Raw genomic sequence first — 18,481 nt, 5'->3', positions numbered from 1 at the left:
GTGGACCAGGGCTGGTAGAGACTCCTGTGGACCAGGGCTGGTAGAGACTCCTGTGGTCCAGGGCTGGTAGAGACTCCTGTGGTCCAGGGCTGGTAGAGACTCCTGTGGTCCAGGGCTGGTAGAGACTCCTGTGGTCCAGGGCTGGTAGAGACTCCTGTGGTCCAGGGCTGGTAGAGACTCCTGTGGTCCAGGGCTGGTAGAGACTCCTGTGGTCCAGGGCTGGTAGAGACTCCTGTGGTCCAGGGCTGGTAGAGACTCCTGTGGTCCAGAGCTGGTAGAGACTCCTGTGGTCCAGGGCTGGGAGAGACTCCTGTGGTCCAGGGCTGGTAGAGACTCCTGTGGACCAGGGCGGGTAGAGATTCCTGTGGTCCAGGGCTGGTAGAGACTCCTGTGGTCCAGGGCGGGTAGAGACTCCTGTGGACCAGGGCGGGTAGAGACTCCTGTGGTCCAGGCGGGTAGAGACTCCTGTGGTCCAGGGCGGGTAGAGACTCCTGTGGACCAGGGCGGGTAGAGACTCCTGTGGACCAGGGCGGGTAGAGACTCCTGTGGTCCAGGCTGGTAGAGACTCCTGTGGTCCAGGCTGGTAGAGACTCCTGTGGACCAGGGCTGGGAGAGACTCCTGTGGTCCAGGCTGGTAGAGACTCCTGTGGTCCAGGGTGGGTAGAGACTCCTGTGGACCAGGGCGGGTAGAGACTCCTGTGGACCAGGGCGGGTAGAGACTCCTGTGGACCAGGGCGGGTAGAGACTCCTGTGGACCAGGCGGGTAGAGACTCCTGTGGACCAGGGCGGGTAGAGACTCCTGTGGACCAGGGCTGGTAGAGACTCCTGTGGACCAGGGCTGGTAGAGACTCCTGTGGACCAGGGCTGGTAGAGACTCCTGTGGACCAGGGCGGGTAGAGACTCCTGTGGACCAGGGCGGGTAGAGACTCCTGTGGACCAGGGCGGGTAGAGACTCCTGTGGACAAGGGCTGGTAGAGACTGTGATGGACCAGGGCGGGTAGAGACTCCTGTGGACCAGGGCGGGTAGAGACTCCTGTGGACCAGGGCTGGTAGAGACTCCTGTGGACCAGGGCTGGTAGAGACTCCTGTGGACCAGGGCTGGTAGAGACTCCTGTGGTCCAGGGCTGGTAGAGACTCCTGTGGACCAGGGCTGGTAGAGACTCCTGTGGACCAGGGCTGGTAGAGACTCCTGTGGTCCAGGGCTGGTAGAGACTCCTGTGGACCAGGGCTGGTAGAGACTCCTGTGGTCCAGGGCTGGTAGAGACTCCTGTGGTCCAGGGCTGGTAGAGACTCCTGTGGTCCAGGGCTGGTAGAGACTCCTGTGGACCAGGGCTGGTAGAGACTCCTGTGGTCCAGGGCTGGGAGAGACTCCTGTGGTCCAGGGCTGGTAGAGACTCCTGTGGTCCAGGGCTGGCGCTGTGTCCACTCCTGTCATTGTACATCCCTTCCATTTACGAGTCAATCAAAGAAGGCAATTATGCAAAATCTCATTACTTATTCATGATTTCTTAATCTGTACCTTTCTTTATTCAAGTCATTCAAATACATTGAAATGTATTTGATCCAAGTCATACTTGGGTGCAACATTGGCTCAGGGATCGTCTGGCTGTCGGAGGGTTGCCGGTTTGATCCAACCCTGGATGTGTCAGTGTCCCTGCGCAAGACCGCTAACCCCCATTTGCTCCTGGTGAGCTGGTTGGTGGCTTGCATGGGAGCCAGTCGCCATTGGTCTGTGAATGGGGGAATGCGAAACGCTTTGGATAAAGGCATTTAGCATCATTTGTATGCAAGTAAGAACATTGAGAACTATGAAGGAGCAAATGCATGTGTTGGAGAGGTAAGGAAACAGTTAAAGGGCTTGTGTTGGAACTTAATAATTATAATAATGTAGCAGGTGTATATGCATGTAATCTAATAATTACATAATGGAATGGATGTCAGGTATTTAAGTTCACAGGACCAAGTATGCTCTTGTTATTAACTGTGTGGCACTTAGCTTTTTGTTTTGATGCATAGTTGCTATCTTGGTGGTTATGGCTGTCATATTTCCTTTCGTTATTCACATGCCCTGGCTGCATTCATTATGCAAAGGTCAAACATCTCATTTTTGCAGAGGCCTGTGTGAGGAGCTCTTGCGGGCATTGACAGTGCCTGTCTTAAGGTTATTATTACACTCCTTAGAGGAATAGGAATGAGTGCTCAGGCCATGAGGTGTCCATGAGACATGTCTGGTCGGTGGTTTTGGCTCACACACACACACACACACACACACACACACACCAGGGTCTTTGACAGGGGCTCAGCTGGGTAAAGGAATAGCCCAGAGCACAGTGGTAGGGTTATGGACTGAGTCCGTGACACTGAGTGCATTATAGAGTGCACGCTCTTGGGGAGGAGGGCGCGAACTTACTGTAAATGATGAATGATTAATTCTACCAAGAAAGGAAAAAGTGGTCAATAAACTATTAGCCGGTTAATCATTGGGCTCTTGCTGCGTTGGCGTTTGTGATGAATAATTCACTGTTCGGGGGGGGGGGGGGAAGTAGAAGCCTTTTGTCTGAGAGGCCTGCTCAAACTGGGCTGATGAATTGCTTCTATTTTAGTATCTGACGGGTCTCGAGCAGCTTTCGGGCTGCAGCGGTCCCCGAGTTCACGGAAAAAACCAAGCCCAGTGGCTTCGACGGCCCCTTTCTTTGCCTTTCATTTCTCCAGCCGCTCACACAGGATATTGAGTTTCCTCAGTAACGCTGTCCATCCCGCAGGAGATACGGGGATCTCCGCGGACACGCGTTCGTTTTCTCACAATCTCGGCTCGCCTTCCTGTCCTCCCCCCGGGCGCTTCAGGGCTTTTTTGGGAAACCTTGATATTGAAAGGCTTGATTTCTGCGGATGGTGGCCCACGTCACGAGCCGACGCCAAGGCGCGGAGATGAACAGATTTATCACCCCCCCCCTCCTCTCTACTGTCAGCCAGCACATTCCTGCAAATGTTTATGCCGAGATGAGTCATCAGGGGTTTGATCCTGTTCAGGGTTTTTTCTGGAATATTCTAAAAATAATATTAATAAAAAGAGTGACGCAGAAGGTCCAAGGTGCGTTCTATAAGAATGTGCTAATACTGGCTTTTACTGAATTAAGTTCCTGTGTGTATAGCAGTGCTCCTGTGTTGGCTCAGTGCTGTTAGCGGATTAGCCATTAGCTTTTAGCTTTTTGTAGATCAGGGCCTTGGGGTGGTTCATGTTTGTGTGTGACTCTGATGTGGGTCCATGGCTTCAGTTACGTGCACAGGTCTGCCAGAATTAGTTTTGAGTGCACAGTACTCATTTGTAATGGGTGCCTGATTGAGAGAGTTCTTGTCACAACTTTAATATTTTGCTGGTGTATTGTATGCTGAAACAAGTGTTTAGATGACAGTGGCATTTAATTACAGATGCCAACATTCCATTTTTTTGTGTTTTGACTGAACAGCACATGATGCCAACCTTCTAATATGCATATTATAGATTTACTGTGTATTTAAATGTAACCTGGTATAGATTAAATGCGGTGTGCACTGCAATACACGGTATGTTTTGGCTTTTGTGCACATTTCAATACAGAGAGTACAGGTTACTTCCATATAAATATGGTACACTATTCAGTGTTTGCTGTGTGTTTGAGCGTATGCACACACACTTCTTTCTGCATGCTGGCCCTGTCCTGACTGACGCATCCGTCTCCCTGTGCAGGACCTGCAGGAGGAGGTGCAGCGGGAGGGCGGGGAGCTCCAGCGGCTGCAGTCCCAGCGCCAGGAGATCCAGGAGGCGCTGGACCAGCTGGATGTGCAGAAGGCTGCCCTGGAGGAGCAGCTGGGACACATCCGGCAGCAATGCAGCCAAGAGAACCAGACGGTACACAGCCCCCCGTCAGTGTCCTCAGAGTGCCATAGTAACTCACTGCCCCCCTGTCAGTGTCCTCTGTGTGTGGTACTGTGTGTGTATGGACACACACTATCACGGTAACTGTCATTGCCCAGTACACTCATACAGTAGCTGTATGAACACACAGTATGACCGTAACTAGCACTGCCCTGTACACCCATACAGTAACTATATGAACTCACAGTATCATGGTAACTAGCACTGCCCAGTACACCCATACAGTAACTGTATGAACATACACTATGACCGTAACTAGCACTGCCCAGTACACTCACACAGTAACTGTATGAACATACACTATGACCGTAACTAGCACTGCCCAGTACACTCACACAGTAACTGTATGAACATACACTATGACCGTGACTAGCACTGCCCAGTACACTCATACAGTAACTGTATGGACACACAATATCGTGGTAATTACCACTGACCAGTACACCCATACAGTAACTGCATGCACACACAGTATCATGGTAACTAGCACTGCCCTGTACACCCAGAACTGTATACACACACAGTATCATGGTAACTATCACTGACCAGTACACCCATACAGTAACTGCATCCACACACAGTATCATGGTAACTAGCAATGCCCTGTACACCCAGAACTGTATACACACACAGCAGATATTCACCCTCCAGCACAGTCGCACCTGTACAAAGGCATGGCAGCTGTGCACTGAAAACTGACTGAACTGAGAGCACTGCACAGATCATCAGAGCAGCACATGGTGCCTTTCTGAGAGACTGGTACCCTGGCCTTGCCGTGCTTTTCATTCTCTAGCTCACTTGTGTAGCTGCGGTCTCTCTCGCACCCGTTTCTCTCCTCTGGACCTGACCTCCTCCTCTCCTCCTCTCCTCCTCTTCCTCTCTGGGACGTGCAGATTGTGTCCCTGCAGGCAGAGCATGCGGAGCAGGAGCAGAAGATCGTGGAGTACGAGGAGGAGCTGGTGCGGGCGCAGCAGGAGCTGCAGAGGCTGCAGCAGGAGGCCACGTGTATGCAGGAGAAGGTGGAGGCAGCACGCGCCCAGCTCAGCCCCCTGCAGGAGTCCGTGAAGGAGTCCTACTCCGAGGTCTCTCAGGTGTGTGTTCGTTCAGCCCCAGTAATGTTTAAATCATTAAAACTGCACCTATTGGCTCTCTGCCCTCCTCATTTTTACTCAACACTAATAAACCCATTATTACACTAATTAGCCACTAGGCTACTGGGGCAGCCTGTATACTAGTATGCTAAAGTACATGTATTCTAAAGTACATGACTGGGACTTGAGGTTGGTGGTTCAAGCACCAGTGTAGCCACGATAAGATCCGCACAACTGTTGGGCCTGCACAAGGCCCTTAACCACACATTGCTCCAGGGGGGATTATCCCCTGCTTGGTCTAATCAACTGTAAGTATGTAAGTCTCTAAAAAGGATAAAAGCGTCAGCTAAAAATGAAATGATTATAAACAGCATGCAGCATGCACGTCTCAGAGGAAGCTTGAACAGAGGTGTATGTACTGTTGACCAGGGCGAGAGGCTGGGTGCTGCTGATCACTGTGTGATCAGTCCGGCCCTGCTGATCCTCTCAAATTCTTAACAATGTTGGAATGTTGTTGATTTGTTTTATCAGCACATAGGACTTGTGTCTGATTGAGGAGCTGCCCACTTGCTTCCTGTGTTTTATTGATCTGCCTGTGTTAGTGGGAAACATCGCTCCTAATTTCTATTTATTTATTGATTTATTTTTTACTTAATAAATTTGGCACCAAACCTGCAGCTGAGCTTGTGCAGTTCCACCCCTGATTTTGAACGGCCAACTGTCTGCAACTACAGCTGCATTCATGTACAAACCTCATGCACACCAATTCGGGAAAGTTTAGACTGCTGCAGACTTGGGGCTCATTCCAATTACTTATTTCTCACCTCCTATCTCCTCGTTCTTTGCCTAACATGGACATTGATCGAGGTCCACGATCTATATGGAAATTCCAATCTGTTAAATGCTCCTTCTAGGAGCTTGAACCTTGGAGCTAGGAGACTCTCAAACGTTTCTTGAGCATGAAAACAAGATGAGTGCATCCTTTGCGGAAGTATTTTTTCGGAAAGTGTGACCTGCAAATGATCGACCTGTGGATCCACCTCTCCCCATCTGCCACGTCTGTAACTGACGTATAAAGGAGCGAGGACCTCATTTGCTTCCTTTTCTTGCCTTCCCTAATGGGTGGAGCGAGGAGAAAGAGAAGGAGGTGAAAAATAAGCATCTGTAAAGAGCGCATGAGCTAGAATAGAGTGTTGTCAGAGAACGACCTTTCATATGTGGTACATATTCAGTCCACAGTTGCCTGATTGACCAGCAGGGGCTGCTAGATAGCTGTGGAACATGGATCCTAACCTACTGACCCTGGGCAATACAATCGCCTATGAAGCTACGGGCCACAATCAGCACTGGCATTGTCCAGATTCATCACTTCTTTCTATGCCCAAAACATTTTGCCAGTAAAATGAAAGTTAAACAAGTCCAAAGCATTGTAACAACACCTCAGTGCAAGATGAGCAATTCTGTTTTTATATTTTGTGAATGCATAATACAGGTAATCCGTTCTTCTTGAAAAGAACATACTGCTTTGAATAATCATTCCTTCTAAAAAATACCAAATGCACTACCGGTCCACCCACAATTTCAGAACAACCACCTTTTGTCGTAATAGCTGCTGAGGAAATTCATGCCATTTTGTCCTGATGTTCTGAGTTCACACCAACAATGCCGTAGAAGTTGTGCTGCACTGCTTCTTCATATTTATGTCCAATTCATCCCAAACTAGCGTGCTTCATGTTGGATAATGAAAATAATTTGTTAATCTGTTTTTGTCCAAATAACTCCAAAAGTTAAGTTTGCGATGTGATGTAAAAGACTTTGCTGTGCTGTGCTGTGGTACAGTCTGGCAGTTGTTCTGGGTCTGTGGTGCAGTCTTGCGGCTGTGCTGTGGTGCAGTCTGGCAGTTGTTCTGTTGTCTGTGGTGCAGTCTGGCAGTTGTTCTGTTGTCTATGGTGCAGTCTGGCAGTTGTTCTGTTGTCTTTGGTGCAGTCTGGCAGTTGTTCTGTTGTCTTTGGTGCAGGTGCAGCAGAAGCTGAAAGACCTGCAGATGGACGACAGGGACGTCACCATGCAGCTCAGCTGGGAGAAGCACTTCCTGGAGCAGCCACTGCTGGTCAACGGCACTGCTGAGGAGGCTCACGAGCAGAGGCAGGAACAGCCACTCGAGCAGCCACTTGAGCAGCCACTCGAGCTGCTGCAGGAGCAACCGCAGAAGGAGCAACCGCAGAAGGAGCAGCCACAGAAGGAGCAGCCACAGGAGGAGCAACAGCCGCAGACACAGCAGCAGGAGGAGCAGGAGGAGCCACAGGAGCTGAAGCAGGAGCAGCAGGAAGAGGGGGAAAGTCTCAAGCCTCCCGAGGAACCAAAACCTGTGCTCATCTTTGAAGAGGATCTGTACCTCAGTGCTCCTCCAACTGCCTGGCCCCAGGACAGCCTGGTGAGCACAGAGGACCACAGACAGACTGACCTAAACCTGGTGAGCACAGAGGACCACAAACACACTTACAGATGTGCGTAACTTCTGGTTGAGGGGAAAAAGGGAAATCTCCCCTTGTTTACAGGCTGTTCAGTATTCTGTGTTTTCACTGATTTCTCTCACAATGTCAGGAAAGCGCCGGCCCGTCCTCTGTAGCTGAACTCACCCCGGAGGTTAAGGAAGAGAAGGAAGAGTCTCCCAAAGACAGCACTCCTAAGGTATGCCCCTTCACCTCAGACAGGCCCAGATCAGCTTCACTGTCTCTGACTGAGCATTGGGCTGTTCACATGGAAACCATTGACTGTACACATGAGCAGCATTGATCTTCTCTGCCTCCGCAGCTCCTGGATTCCCCAGAGCCAGAGAAGGGACCGCAGCCCGAGGCCGAGGCTGAGCCAGAGCCATCACTGCCCCCCCAGACCAGCCCCCCCACTGCCCCCGGGCTGGACTTCTTCCAGGCCGACCCTTTCACCGACAGTACGTGTCTCCGCCCCGGCCTCTGTAGACCATACTTTGGGTCACTTACACCTCGCTACTGACGTTTTCAAAACTTACTCTTTGTTTGAATCTGTTACAGGCGACCCATTCAAAGATGACCCGTTTGCAAAAGTGGATGTTTCAGGTGAGTCGATTTTCCTCAAATGGTCTGTATTAATTAATGACAATGACAATGACAATGTAGATTAATTAACTACACAATGTCAACCTTTTTAACTCAAATGTCCCACAGGCTATTGTAAGAAGTTTTAATCTAGGTTTACTAAACTGCTTACAATAGCCTGTGGGACATTTGAGTTAAAAAGGTTGACATTGTGTAGTTAAAAATAGGTGGACATTGTATCGCTGAGAAAGTTGTATTGAATCATTGGGGTCATGGTAGTATTGAATCATTGAATCATTGGGGTCATGGTAGTATTGAATCATTGGGGTCATGGTAGTATTGAATCATTGGGGTCACGGTAGTATTGCGAATGCTTTGATTGGTACGCTGCCATAAGCTGCATTAAAGCAGTGATCTAATCCTTCTCAGATCCTTTTGGAGGAGACCCCTTCAAAGGCACAGACCCGTTTGCTGCCGATGCCTTCTTCAAGCAGCCTTCAGCCGACCCGTTCACCTCTGCTGACCCCTTCAGCGGCGCCGCCAGCCCGGTCCAGCCCGACCTCTTCAGCAGCCAGCTCAATAACGCAGCCGGAGCGGACCCTTTCACCTCCAACCTCAACAGTGCGGCTGGGAGCGACCCCTTCGGCTGCAAAGTCAACAACATCACCGACCCCGACCCCTTCACCTCCAAAAACAACAACTTGGCCGACGCTGACCCCTTTGCCTCCAGTGCCAGCCCGACGGGCGGCCCCGATCCCTTCTCCTCCTCCTCCTCCTCCCCTCCTGGTCAGGACGGGCCCACGGTGAGTCCTGAGCGCTCTACAGCATGGCTCTACAGCTGGCTCACTGTGCTCACCCTTAAACTTGTGTTCTTCAACTGCCAGTGATGTCTTCATTTTCAATGAGAACTATGGCAGAACTGAGATCAGTATAATCGGTGCTTCTCTTGAATTATAAACACTGTTACAGTTTACCTTGCTTTTACATGCTACCACTGGGAGTTAAGAATGAAGAAGTTTATGAATGGGCAGATTAAGATTTCAGTAATTGCACATCGCTATTGACCTTTATAACTATTTTCAAGGCCATGCAAGAGTGCGTTTTCCATTGAAGTTTAATGGTTTGAAAGTTGCTGCCATACATTTGAAGTGTTTGTCTTTCTCAGAAGGATCTGGGTTCAGTGACGAATGACCCGTTCGCTCCTGGAGGCACTGCGGCAAACGTGAGCTCTGACCCAGGTGAGATCAGGGATCGATGACCCCTGGAGGGCCGAGGTGGTACTGCAGGGACTGATTTTTGAGAGAATGCACCATGAGAGTGTGAACACAACTAACGGCTTTCTCTGCATGACAGACCCCTTCGCCGCCGTGTTTGGAAAGGAAACATTTGGAGGAGGATTTGCAGACTTCAGCAGCCTGTCAAAGGTAGAATAACGAGTGTTTATTATTGTGCTTTTGTGTTAGTTATTGAAACATTTGGAGGAGGGCTTGCAGACTTCAGTAGCCTGTCAAAGGTAGAATAACCAGGTGGAGCAAGCTGCTGAAGATCTGGCTTATGGAAACAGGCTGGACTAGTGCTCTGGGAACTGGATTTATGACCAGGCTTGAAGATCTAAACCCCAAAGTACAAATTAATGTTGATCCTTTGAGCAAGCCGAACACCCAGATAAATACATGTGTCTAGAAAAGTTCAGCTCAAGCATTTCTAATTGAATATCTAACTTGATGTGATGCACATTTCAAGCAGAGTGTTAAATTAAGTGATGCGTTGCAGAGGGACTAACTGAGGTGTGACTTCTGTTTGCTTCCCAGTCGAACGGCCCTGACCCTTTCAGCTCCTCAAACACTCTGAGCAGCAAGAATCTCTTTAAGGAGGACAGTCAGCTGGCCAGCCCTGACGTGCCCCCAGCCCTGCCCCCCAAGACCGGGACTCCCACCAGGCCTCCCCCCCCTCCTCCTGGTGAGTCCTGTCCCTGAGGATGACTCAGCATTACCAATCTCTCCCCATCAGCTCACTCCTGGATCTACTGTGGCTCCATTTGAAACAAGTTCCTCTGTAGCCCCACTGCCCAGTACTCGGGGAAGAAAGGATAATAGTTGTGTGCTTTAGGAATCAAAGTCCAGCTTTCTGCAGGTGTAACATGTTTGCTTTCTCTGCTCTTGGTCATAAAACTTATCACTGATCCCAAGATGGACATGCCCCCCTCCAACACTGCAGCAGATGTTAGTGTTAACATATTTTCCCTCCCCTTCAAGGTATCTGCATAATCAGCCTGCGCTCCTATGGAGGAACTCCAAATAATTCATAAATATGATTATGCTAACGGATACACTAACCTGAAAGCAGCCTTTACACGTCCACATTCTAAATAATGCTTTTTTTTAGCTTGATGTTTGAAAACTTTAGCAAGCATGTCTACTCTGTGGTGTAGGCTTGTCTTAAGAAATCAGCTATTCTAATTTCATACTTGACAAAACTGCTATACTTGTTACCATTTTGATGCAAAATATCTTCCTGCTTACTGCGGTGTAGTAATGGCCCTTCCACATTGTACCTTCAGACAGGCACCAACAGAAAACTATGTTTCCACTTTTACAACTAATTGCTGGTAATTTTGCTTAAAAAAAGCAGCCAATCTTTTATCCATTGTGAAATTAATCCATTGTGTGATTAGTCTTCATATTTCTGCCAGGCATAAATAATCTTGTTTTGGTGCAGGAAAACGGTCCACCATTTCTAGATCGGAGTCATCTGACTCTTTCCACCGGAGGGCGCCCTTGTTGCCGGCGGGCTCAGGGGACGGGCCCTCCCAGCCTGCCAAGGACGCGGCCCCGGACCCCTTCGCCCCATCCTCACCCCAGCAGCCCTCACGGGACCCTGACCGATTTGCCAGCTTTGACAAAGTGAGCTCCTCCCCTGCCCCCTCCCCCCCTCCTCAGAGCCAATAGCAGCGCCACTGGGCCGCTCCCACCAAAAGGCAGTCTCAGCCTCACCTCCATCCATAGCCAAGCTCAAATCCCAGAATCAGCGGGCGTCCTCAAACTAGGGAGGGGAAAGACAAATTAAAAGCGTACGTCTGTAAGCAAGGTCTGTACTGCTATTTTTTGTCAGTGAATTAATTGTTTTTCTTAATTTATCTTGTATTTTATTTTCTTGCTGTAAATAAGGGTAATCTCAGCCTTGCATGTTTCTGGAAAACTATTTAGTGAGATTTCTTTGAGAGGTGGAATGACCTTCATTATGCAGTCAAATGTCTTTTTCATCATCTGTATTTCATTTACATTACATTTGAAAAGAACGTAGTATGTTACTTGGAGCGTTTCTAAAGCACTCAATTGCACTTAAAAGAGCCTTTATTGTTTGGCTTTAGTACCCATAAGCAGGACATGAGGAGCACTAATGTCCCTCTCTGAGGCTTCCTTGGCCTCATTAGCCCTGACGGTTTGCTGTTGGCTGTGGGTGGAAAGGCGAGGCTGCTTGCTTTTGGCTCTCAATCATTTCCAAAGTACCATTTACACGGTGTCGCATACCTGGAAAAGACTTCAGAAATCCTCATCTCACTTCAGCCCGTGTGTGTGTTCACCTGCCTCGCAGTCCTGCACGCACTAACTGCACTGTGCTCTGCACGTTCCCATGTGTGTCACCCCCTCACTGACCCACTCATTCCCCCTCACTTCAGCCACCATCGTCTGCTCTGCTCTACAGGGGACAGGTGGAAGCTCTCCTGTGATACTAAATAAGCAGAATTAATGGCCAAATTCAGAAGTCATCTCCTTTTGGATCTGTAATCTCTGTAATACAGTTCCTTTACCAAATATGTTACTATTTTTTTATGAATGTATGTGACCGAGAAAGCTGTATTATCTGTTACCACATTCGGCTGGCGGTTAATCTGAATGGGTTCCAACCCACTTTTGTATAAAAATCTGATATTATTGTAATTAAAATGACATTTTCAGAGGTCATTTGAAACTCTTTGTCGTAGTATTTGATTGTCAGTATCTTCAGCAGTTTGCTTCATAATCACATTGTCTCTCTTTCACAATCGCATTTCATTCATCTGTCACTTCATGTGAATAACTGCATGAAAAACTGGGCTGGCATCATTGCTTACTGTGGGTCAGTGTAAGCATTAACACGCCGAACAGCAGTACTGAATCTAAGGTCATTTCTTGCTTGGAGAATATAATATTACATTAGAAAACGTGTGTCATTGAAATGCACAATGTAAATTGAACGGTGTCATTACTTCCAAAGACTCTTCAAGTCACCAGGGTTGCCGAGGGACAGCCCAGCTGACCGCGGGTCAATGCTTCTCCACAGCTAAGCGTGCATGCCAGCCATGTCTCTCACTGTTTGATCTGCTGGTTCTTCCACCTGTGAGCCAAGGGAACACCCCCACCCCCACAAGCACAGAAACACAGATCTCTGTTCACACACCATATACACTAACTCTGCTCTCCCAAAAAATTCACTTCAGAGATCTGGGGGGAAAAAAACCCCCAAAAAACCCCACTGAGTCTGTATTATGCCTCTCATTCCCTGTAAAAGCATCTGTGCAAGTTGTTCAGCCGTGCATTGTTCATTGGTGCCTTTTACCCCTCCTTTCTTACATGTCCCCTTGAAAATGCACAAGCTATACTTATGCACCTGATTTTTACAGTTGTGTCTAAATGTCTTCTGATGTGAAGCTCTCTGTCATTATGATTTTGTTTGTGTCCACACTGTTATGAATCAACTGTCTGAATCCCACAGTGTGTCTTTGTTCTTTTTATTTTTATTTCAATCACACCCTCCTGTGCTTGTTTTCCTGCATGTGTGTTCAGTGTTGTCGAAAATGACTGAGATTGTGAAAAGATTTATGGTACCAGTTGCAGGTCTGGCTCAAGCGGTGAATGGGTTGAGCAGTTGGTTTAACCGCCTTGTCTGTGGTGATAGGTTTTTCAGCACTCTCTGTTATGCAAAAGACTCTCCTCCTGAACTTCATAACACTTTTAATTTGAAAATGTTAGCCCCTGTGTGAACCCTGACTAGAAATACTTCCACTTGGACCCTCAGAGACCATGATAAAATGCAGGGTTGAGAAGTTATACATTTGTCTCCCTATTACTGAACATGATTGAATTTCCGTTTCAGTATATTTCAACAAATTGTGTCTATGATCTCTTTGAAGTGCTGGAAATGACATTTGAAATGAGTCAAAACACTCATAATAAGCTACTCAAGCTTGCATAGTGATGTGCATGGATATACATAATGTACAGTGTCGTCCTTAAGTATTTTGACAGTGGTACAATTTCTGTTCTTTTGGCCCTGTACTGCAGGACATTGGATTGAAACCATGAATCTGAGATTAAAGTGCAGACTGTCACCTTTAATTTCAAGGTATTTACATGTTGGGTAATTTGTGTCGGAATTGCAGCCTTTTTTATAAATGGTCCCCCAAAAGTAATTGGACTATTGGCTTCTCAGCTGTTTCTCATTAGTCAGGTGTATTCGATCGCTTCCATAGTACAGGGATAATATAGCTTTTAGTATCTGGTCTTGATTCTAGGCTTTCCATTGCCTTTGGTGTCTGCTATCAGCAGTCGTAGCCAATCAACAGTAGCTACACTGCAAGATGCAATGTAAATGAAAATAGAATGAAGACTAGATACTGAAAGCTTTCCTATGCCTACACTGAGGAAGTGATTGGATACACCTAATCAAAAACAGCTGAGAAGCCAACTGTCCAATTATGTTTGGTCCCCTAAAATGGGGGGGACTATGTATGAAAAGATGCAATTTCAATGTGGATCATCTGATGGATGTAAATAAATACCCGCAATACTCCTCGCTAAATTTCAAACCCAATCTGCTGGGGTACAGGGCCAAAAGAACAGAAATTGTACCACTGTCCAAATACATATGGACTGCAGTGTATATGATCTTTTGGAGGTTAGCATCACAAATGCCTGACTTTTACACAGGAGTTGGTAAATATAGTTAATATGTGCCATATTGCTAGCTACCTAGATATTTTCTGTGAACATTCAGAAAACTGTAGACTAAAATGCCACGATGCAAGTACACTCCAGAAAATAATCAAATTATCAGACTACTGGGCACAAATTGTGTTCTAAATACAATAAGCAGTGAGAGGAATTATAGTTGCACTTTATCAAAAGGGTACTGGTTTTACTTACAGAAAATATAAGCAAGACTCCTCATGAGGGAGGCATGGAAGTCCCCCTACGATAACTACATTCAGACACAAATACCCAAGTGGAGGAATGTGTGTCATGAATTGTTTTGGGGGGGAAAAAAAAAATTACTGGTAAGATTGCTTGAAGGAAATATGCAAATAGTGCTTATTACTATTACTTCTGTTTTACAAAGTATCTTCATCATTGCCATGTAGTAGGTTTTGTAAAAACGGTGTTACAGTCTGGATAAACCAGTTTAAATGCTTACGCATAATGAATTTGTTAATCAAATCACAATTTGTATACCAAAACTCCAATCCAGACCAAAAAGTGTGTGTATATACTGTATATCCCTGCACATCGGAAATCTAGTAGAAGTGACTATGGGTGAGTTTTGTGGAAAGATGAGGGGTCAGTGAATTGCAAAGCCACTGAAATGGCTTCCTTGGGATTAGTCCAAGTGACGAGGCCCCGCCAGGCCTTGGTGTGGCTTTGCGTGGGAATGCAGCCTCCCCAGGTGACGTGTTTGGGGTTAGAGGGGCTCTGACAGGGCTGTGGTTGTGTTTGTGTGTGGAGCAGTACCCCACAGAGGAGGACATGATTGAGTGGGCCAAACGGGAGAGCGAGCGGGAGGAGAAGGAGCGCCTCGCTCGCCTGACACAGCAGGAGCAGGAGGACCTGGAGCTGGCCATCGCCCTCAGCAAGTCGGAGCTCTCCTGAGGCTCGCTGGGCGTCCTCTACGCCCACTCGCACCAAAGGAGGAAGGAGTTGGAGGAACTGAACTGAAGGGCCAGCCCCTGGGAACGTTTCCATCCACCAACCATCGCCAAAAGCCATCCGCCATCATACACGCTCCTCCATGTTCCTATCCTGGTTGCCATTTCTAGATTCTCCCGTTCTGTATAAATTGTAAATGCTTTTAAAATAGAATTGGTACAAAACTGGGAATCCTAAATTGGTACAGGGCTGGTGTGGAGTGGTACATCTTCAGGGGCCTATTGTTTGCATTACCTTCCTGGCATGTGGACAGACGGAACCGCCAGTGCATGTCCACGTGTAGCCTTCGAGTCCCTGACCTCGTCTCGAAATTCCAACCTGCCTTTGCCATTCTGCCAATGACTAGCAAGAACAAACACGGGGCGCTTTTGTGTCATTTTATTCTGCTTCCTTCTCCTGCCCCTGAGGTTTTCATCGCCCCTTGGGTGTATTGCGCTCCACTGGACTCACAAATGTCGTCTCCAGCCTCCCGTTTCTGTAGCCTCAGCATTGTCCCTGTGGACGACCGGCTCACTGTTGCTGGGTGATTTCAGGGTCTCACCATTACCAGAATACAGGTTATATCGAGTGGCTGCTTCTGATCTGCCATCCTGCAGCCAGTGCCTGGGGTGTTTTAAGGGGATGTTGTTTTTGAATATTTACTTGAAATGGGAGGCAATCCAGCTCCCAGTCATTCTCTCTCTTTGCCTGAGCATTTCAGATCTGTGATGTGCTGTGGAAGCAGGTGATTGTGACATGGTGCTTAGAGTACGAAGCTCGTAGCCAATGGCCAATGACAGTTGGCAGGGGCTTAACACTAGCAACCAGTTGCACTCAGTGGGCACTGATTTTATTGAATGGGATGGAATATATGAATTTGCAGAATACATCAGTGTATTAGTGTGCTGTCACTTATACATCTTCTTGCCCCTCTGTGTGCTTGAATATAAACTGCAGTTGCTGGCATATAGTGTGGATACTCAGCTTGTCTGTTATGAAAGGCATTGGACTGAGTGTGAAATCAATCATTTGAAAGTGGTTTGTGTGTAGACATGCACTTGGCAGCGATTTTGACAGGAGAAGAATTGTATTATAAAAACAGGGTATTCCCTATTTTCTACATGTTGAAAATGAAATGCACCATGCTCTAACATAATGAACAGATCTCAATAGGACGAAGTATAGTGTTGATGAGAAACCCAATAGAAAAGCCCAACAGACCCATAACAGCAATATGTAGTTATTTAACCTGTGTATCATGGGGCCCGACTCAGACATGTATACCATGGGAGTGTAATCTGTTTGAAGGGGATGTTGCTACTGTATGTGAGCTGCTGCAATTCCTCTTGATTGTATTGGAATATATAACCCAGTTTATATCATATTCTGCTGCTTGGCTCTTGTGAAAACGATTGCTTTTCCCTTTGACCGCTTTACACAACCTGCCTTTTCACATTTGCCAAAAAGAGACCACTGTAGGGAAGAACCTTCAGAACGTGTTCATATGTAGTTGCGCATTTGCTCTTAAGAAAGTTCTTGCTGCTTCCTGGCACAAAGCTCGTTATTGTTTTGCGCTCCTGCAGTCCTGCATGAAATTCTATCTCCATTTTCTGAATGGCTTTTTTTTTTTTTTTAATAGTACCTATGCCATGCAGAAGTAGAAGAACCACTAGTTAAGATTTTACTTTTAAATTTGTGCCCAGAGAGATTTGTTTATGCTTCTGTTTGTACATTTCAGGTGCACGTTCATCAGGTTTGTCTGGTGATGTAAACAACACATTTGTAAACTAGTTCACACCCCATTTACTATTGTTTAATTAAAAACATGTTGGACACTTTAATATTTGAGGAAAGAGACTTGCTACACTATTTAAATTTTGTGAAGACAATGAAATGCAGTATATTTTTTATTTGGTTATCATTTGAAAGATACCTTGGCTCACTTAGTCGTTTAGAATTTCAGAGTTTTAGATTATCATTTATAAAAGGAGTTAAAGGGTGAGCACTGAGTCTCATTTATGGGGCAGCAAGTTGTCCCTATTGGTTCATTTTCTGAGACATTCATGCCCCAATTCCAGCATCAAAGCATTTTTGTGTTTAAAACAAACCTACATAATGTTGATGTGACTTTCCTCTTACCAGAGGTTTGACTATTCCCCTTAATGCAGTTACCAGGCTATAGTATACGCACACAAGTCTTCACCTAACATCTTGCTGATTTACAGCAGTCAGCAGGGGTTTAAGTTACCTTTCCAGAATAAGTTTGTGTTTGCTGCTCATCCTAGCTTTGTAAAGCTCTGAAGTTGTGGTCGGTCTGATGTTTTTATGCCTTTCTTTGAATGAGAGTGATGCCATGACGGGTCACGACCTGTCTGTGAAGTCTGAAGTGACTGTGAAAAGTATCCTTTGTCTTTTGCACAAAGACTGCTGCTGGCTATGGACTTCTGTCACCATCCGAGTTTTCATTCTGTCCTGGAATGTGTTCTTGAGGCGCGGATGTAGATGGTAACCTTTCGAACAAATGCATTTTAAAAAGTATTTATTTACAACCTTTAAGACAACAAGCAGGTGTGTTGGGTATTGTGTGGGGACAAATGTTCATTTGAACCTGTCACTTAATTGGGGCACAACTGTGAAAGTCGGTTGGTGAAGTTATATAAGGGAATGACCAGTCTTGTGCTTCACTTATAAATCAGTATGGGCCATACCATTACTCACCAAAATGCCATTCAAATCTTATTTTCAAACCTCTTGCTTTTAATTAGATGGGGGTCATCAGTAGCTGAGTATGGCATTCATCTTGGATTCTGGAGCAGTTTTAACTTGTGTTGCACCCCAAAAGATATCTGCTCTTTGTAAATACAGCAGAGAGTGAATGCTCCTCCCAGGAGCTGCGATCCTCACCCTCCTTCCTCAGCTCACCCTGTGTTAGTGTCGCTGTTACTATTGCTCATGTAACATGTATAGACTTTTCACTCACTAAATCAAAAACCACTGATGTATGTAGACTATATCTATATAGACTTTTTAAATCTGGCTAATTTTATTTTTTATTTGTAACTTCAAATATATTCCCTTAATGGGAGTCGTTGTTTAATTATTCTGCATTATAACCTGTAATTAAAACAGAGTAAATAATAAATGTAAAATCTGTACACCCTGTGGTCTGTCATCGTTTGTTAAAATTGTTTAAGGTTTTTGCTCAGTTGCTTCAGATATGTAGGCTAAACGTGTATATAATTCTGTAAACGTGCTATTCAAAACATAATCTAGTTTTAAAAAAGAGAAATGTGAAATGTACTAAATAAAATAACACCGTTATTTTTCATGTAAATTAAATACCCATTTTATTATCACTGGCAGTTTGTGCAATGGAACATTTTTTTGATATCCGAGGTAACGATTATTTTATAATGCATTGTAAAACTTTAGGGAAATCTATTTTTCCCCAAACCAGTG

The 18,481-nt window shown here is 46.3% G+C and overlaps 1 protein-coding gene across 5 annotated transcripts in view; it reads left to right on the top strand.

The window, feature by feature from the left end:
* eps15 (epidermal growth factor receptor pathway substrate 15) overlaps positions 1–18,177 on the top strand; it is a 47,046-nt gene extending 28,869 nt beyond the window's left edge. For 4 of the 5 annotated variants that reach the window (XM_061237565.1, XM_061237564.1, XM_061237563.1 and 1 more), the window contains exons 14-25: positions 3,728–3,889; positions 4,810–5,007; positions 7,025–7,480; positions 7,612–7,698; positions 7,822–7,957; positions 8,058–8,102; positions 8,511–8,884; positions 9,247–9,319; positions 9,435–9,505; positions 9,893–10,040; positions 10,800–10,984; positions 14,846–18,177. In XM_061237565.1, coding sequence (XP_061093549.1) covers positions 3,728–3,889; positions 4,810–5,007; positions 7,025–7,480; positions 7,612–7,698; positions 7,822–7,957; positions 8,058–8,102; positions 8,511–8,884; positions 9,247–9,319; positions 9,435–9,505; positions 9,893–10,040; positions 10,800–10,984; positions 14,846–14,986 — 2,076 coding nt within the window. In that variant the 3' untranslated portion in view covers positions 14,987–18,177. Of the gene's footprint in view, positions 1–3,727; positions 3,890–4,809; positions 5,008–7,024; positions 7,481–7,611; positions 7,699–7,821; positions 7,958–8,057; positions 8,103–8,510; positions 8,885–9,246; positions 9,320–9,434; positions 9,506–9,892; positions 10,041–10,799; positions 10,985–13,405; positions 13,467–14,845 lie in introns of all 5 variants that reach the window. The other variant, XM_061237566.1, reaches the window with a different exon arrangement.
* Positions 18,178–18,481: the final 304 nt, after the last annotated feature.

This window comes from Conger conger, chromosome 4 (genome assembly GCF_963514075.1).
Source record: "Conger conger chromosome 4, fConCon1.1, whole genome shotgun sequence".
Taxonomy (NCBI): Eukaryota; Metazoa; Chordata; class Actinopteri; order Anguilliformes; family Congridae; genus Conger; species Conger conger.
The sequence above is the reverse complement of the archived record's forward strand: the minus strand, read 5'-3'. Positions and strand labels throughout refer to the sequence as shown.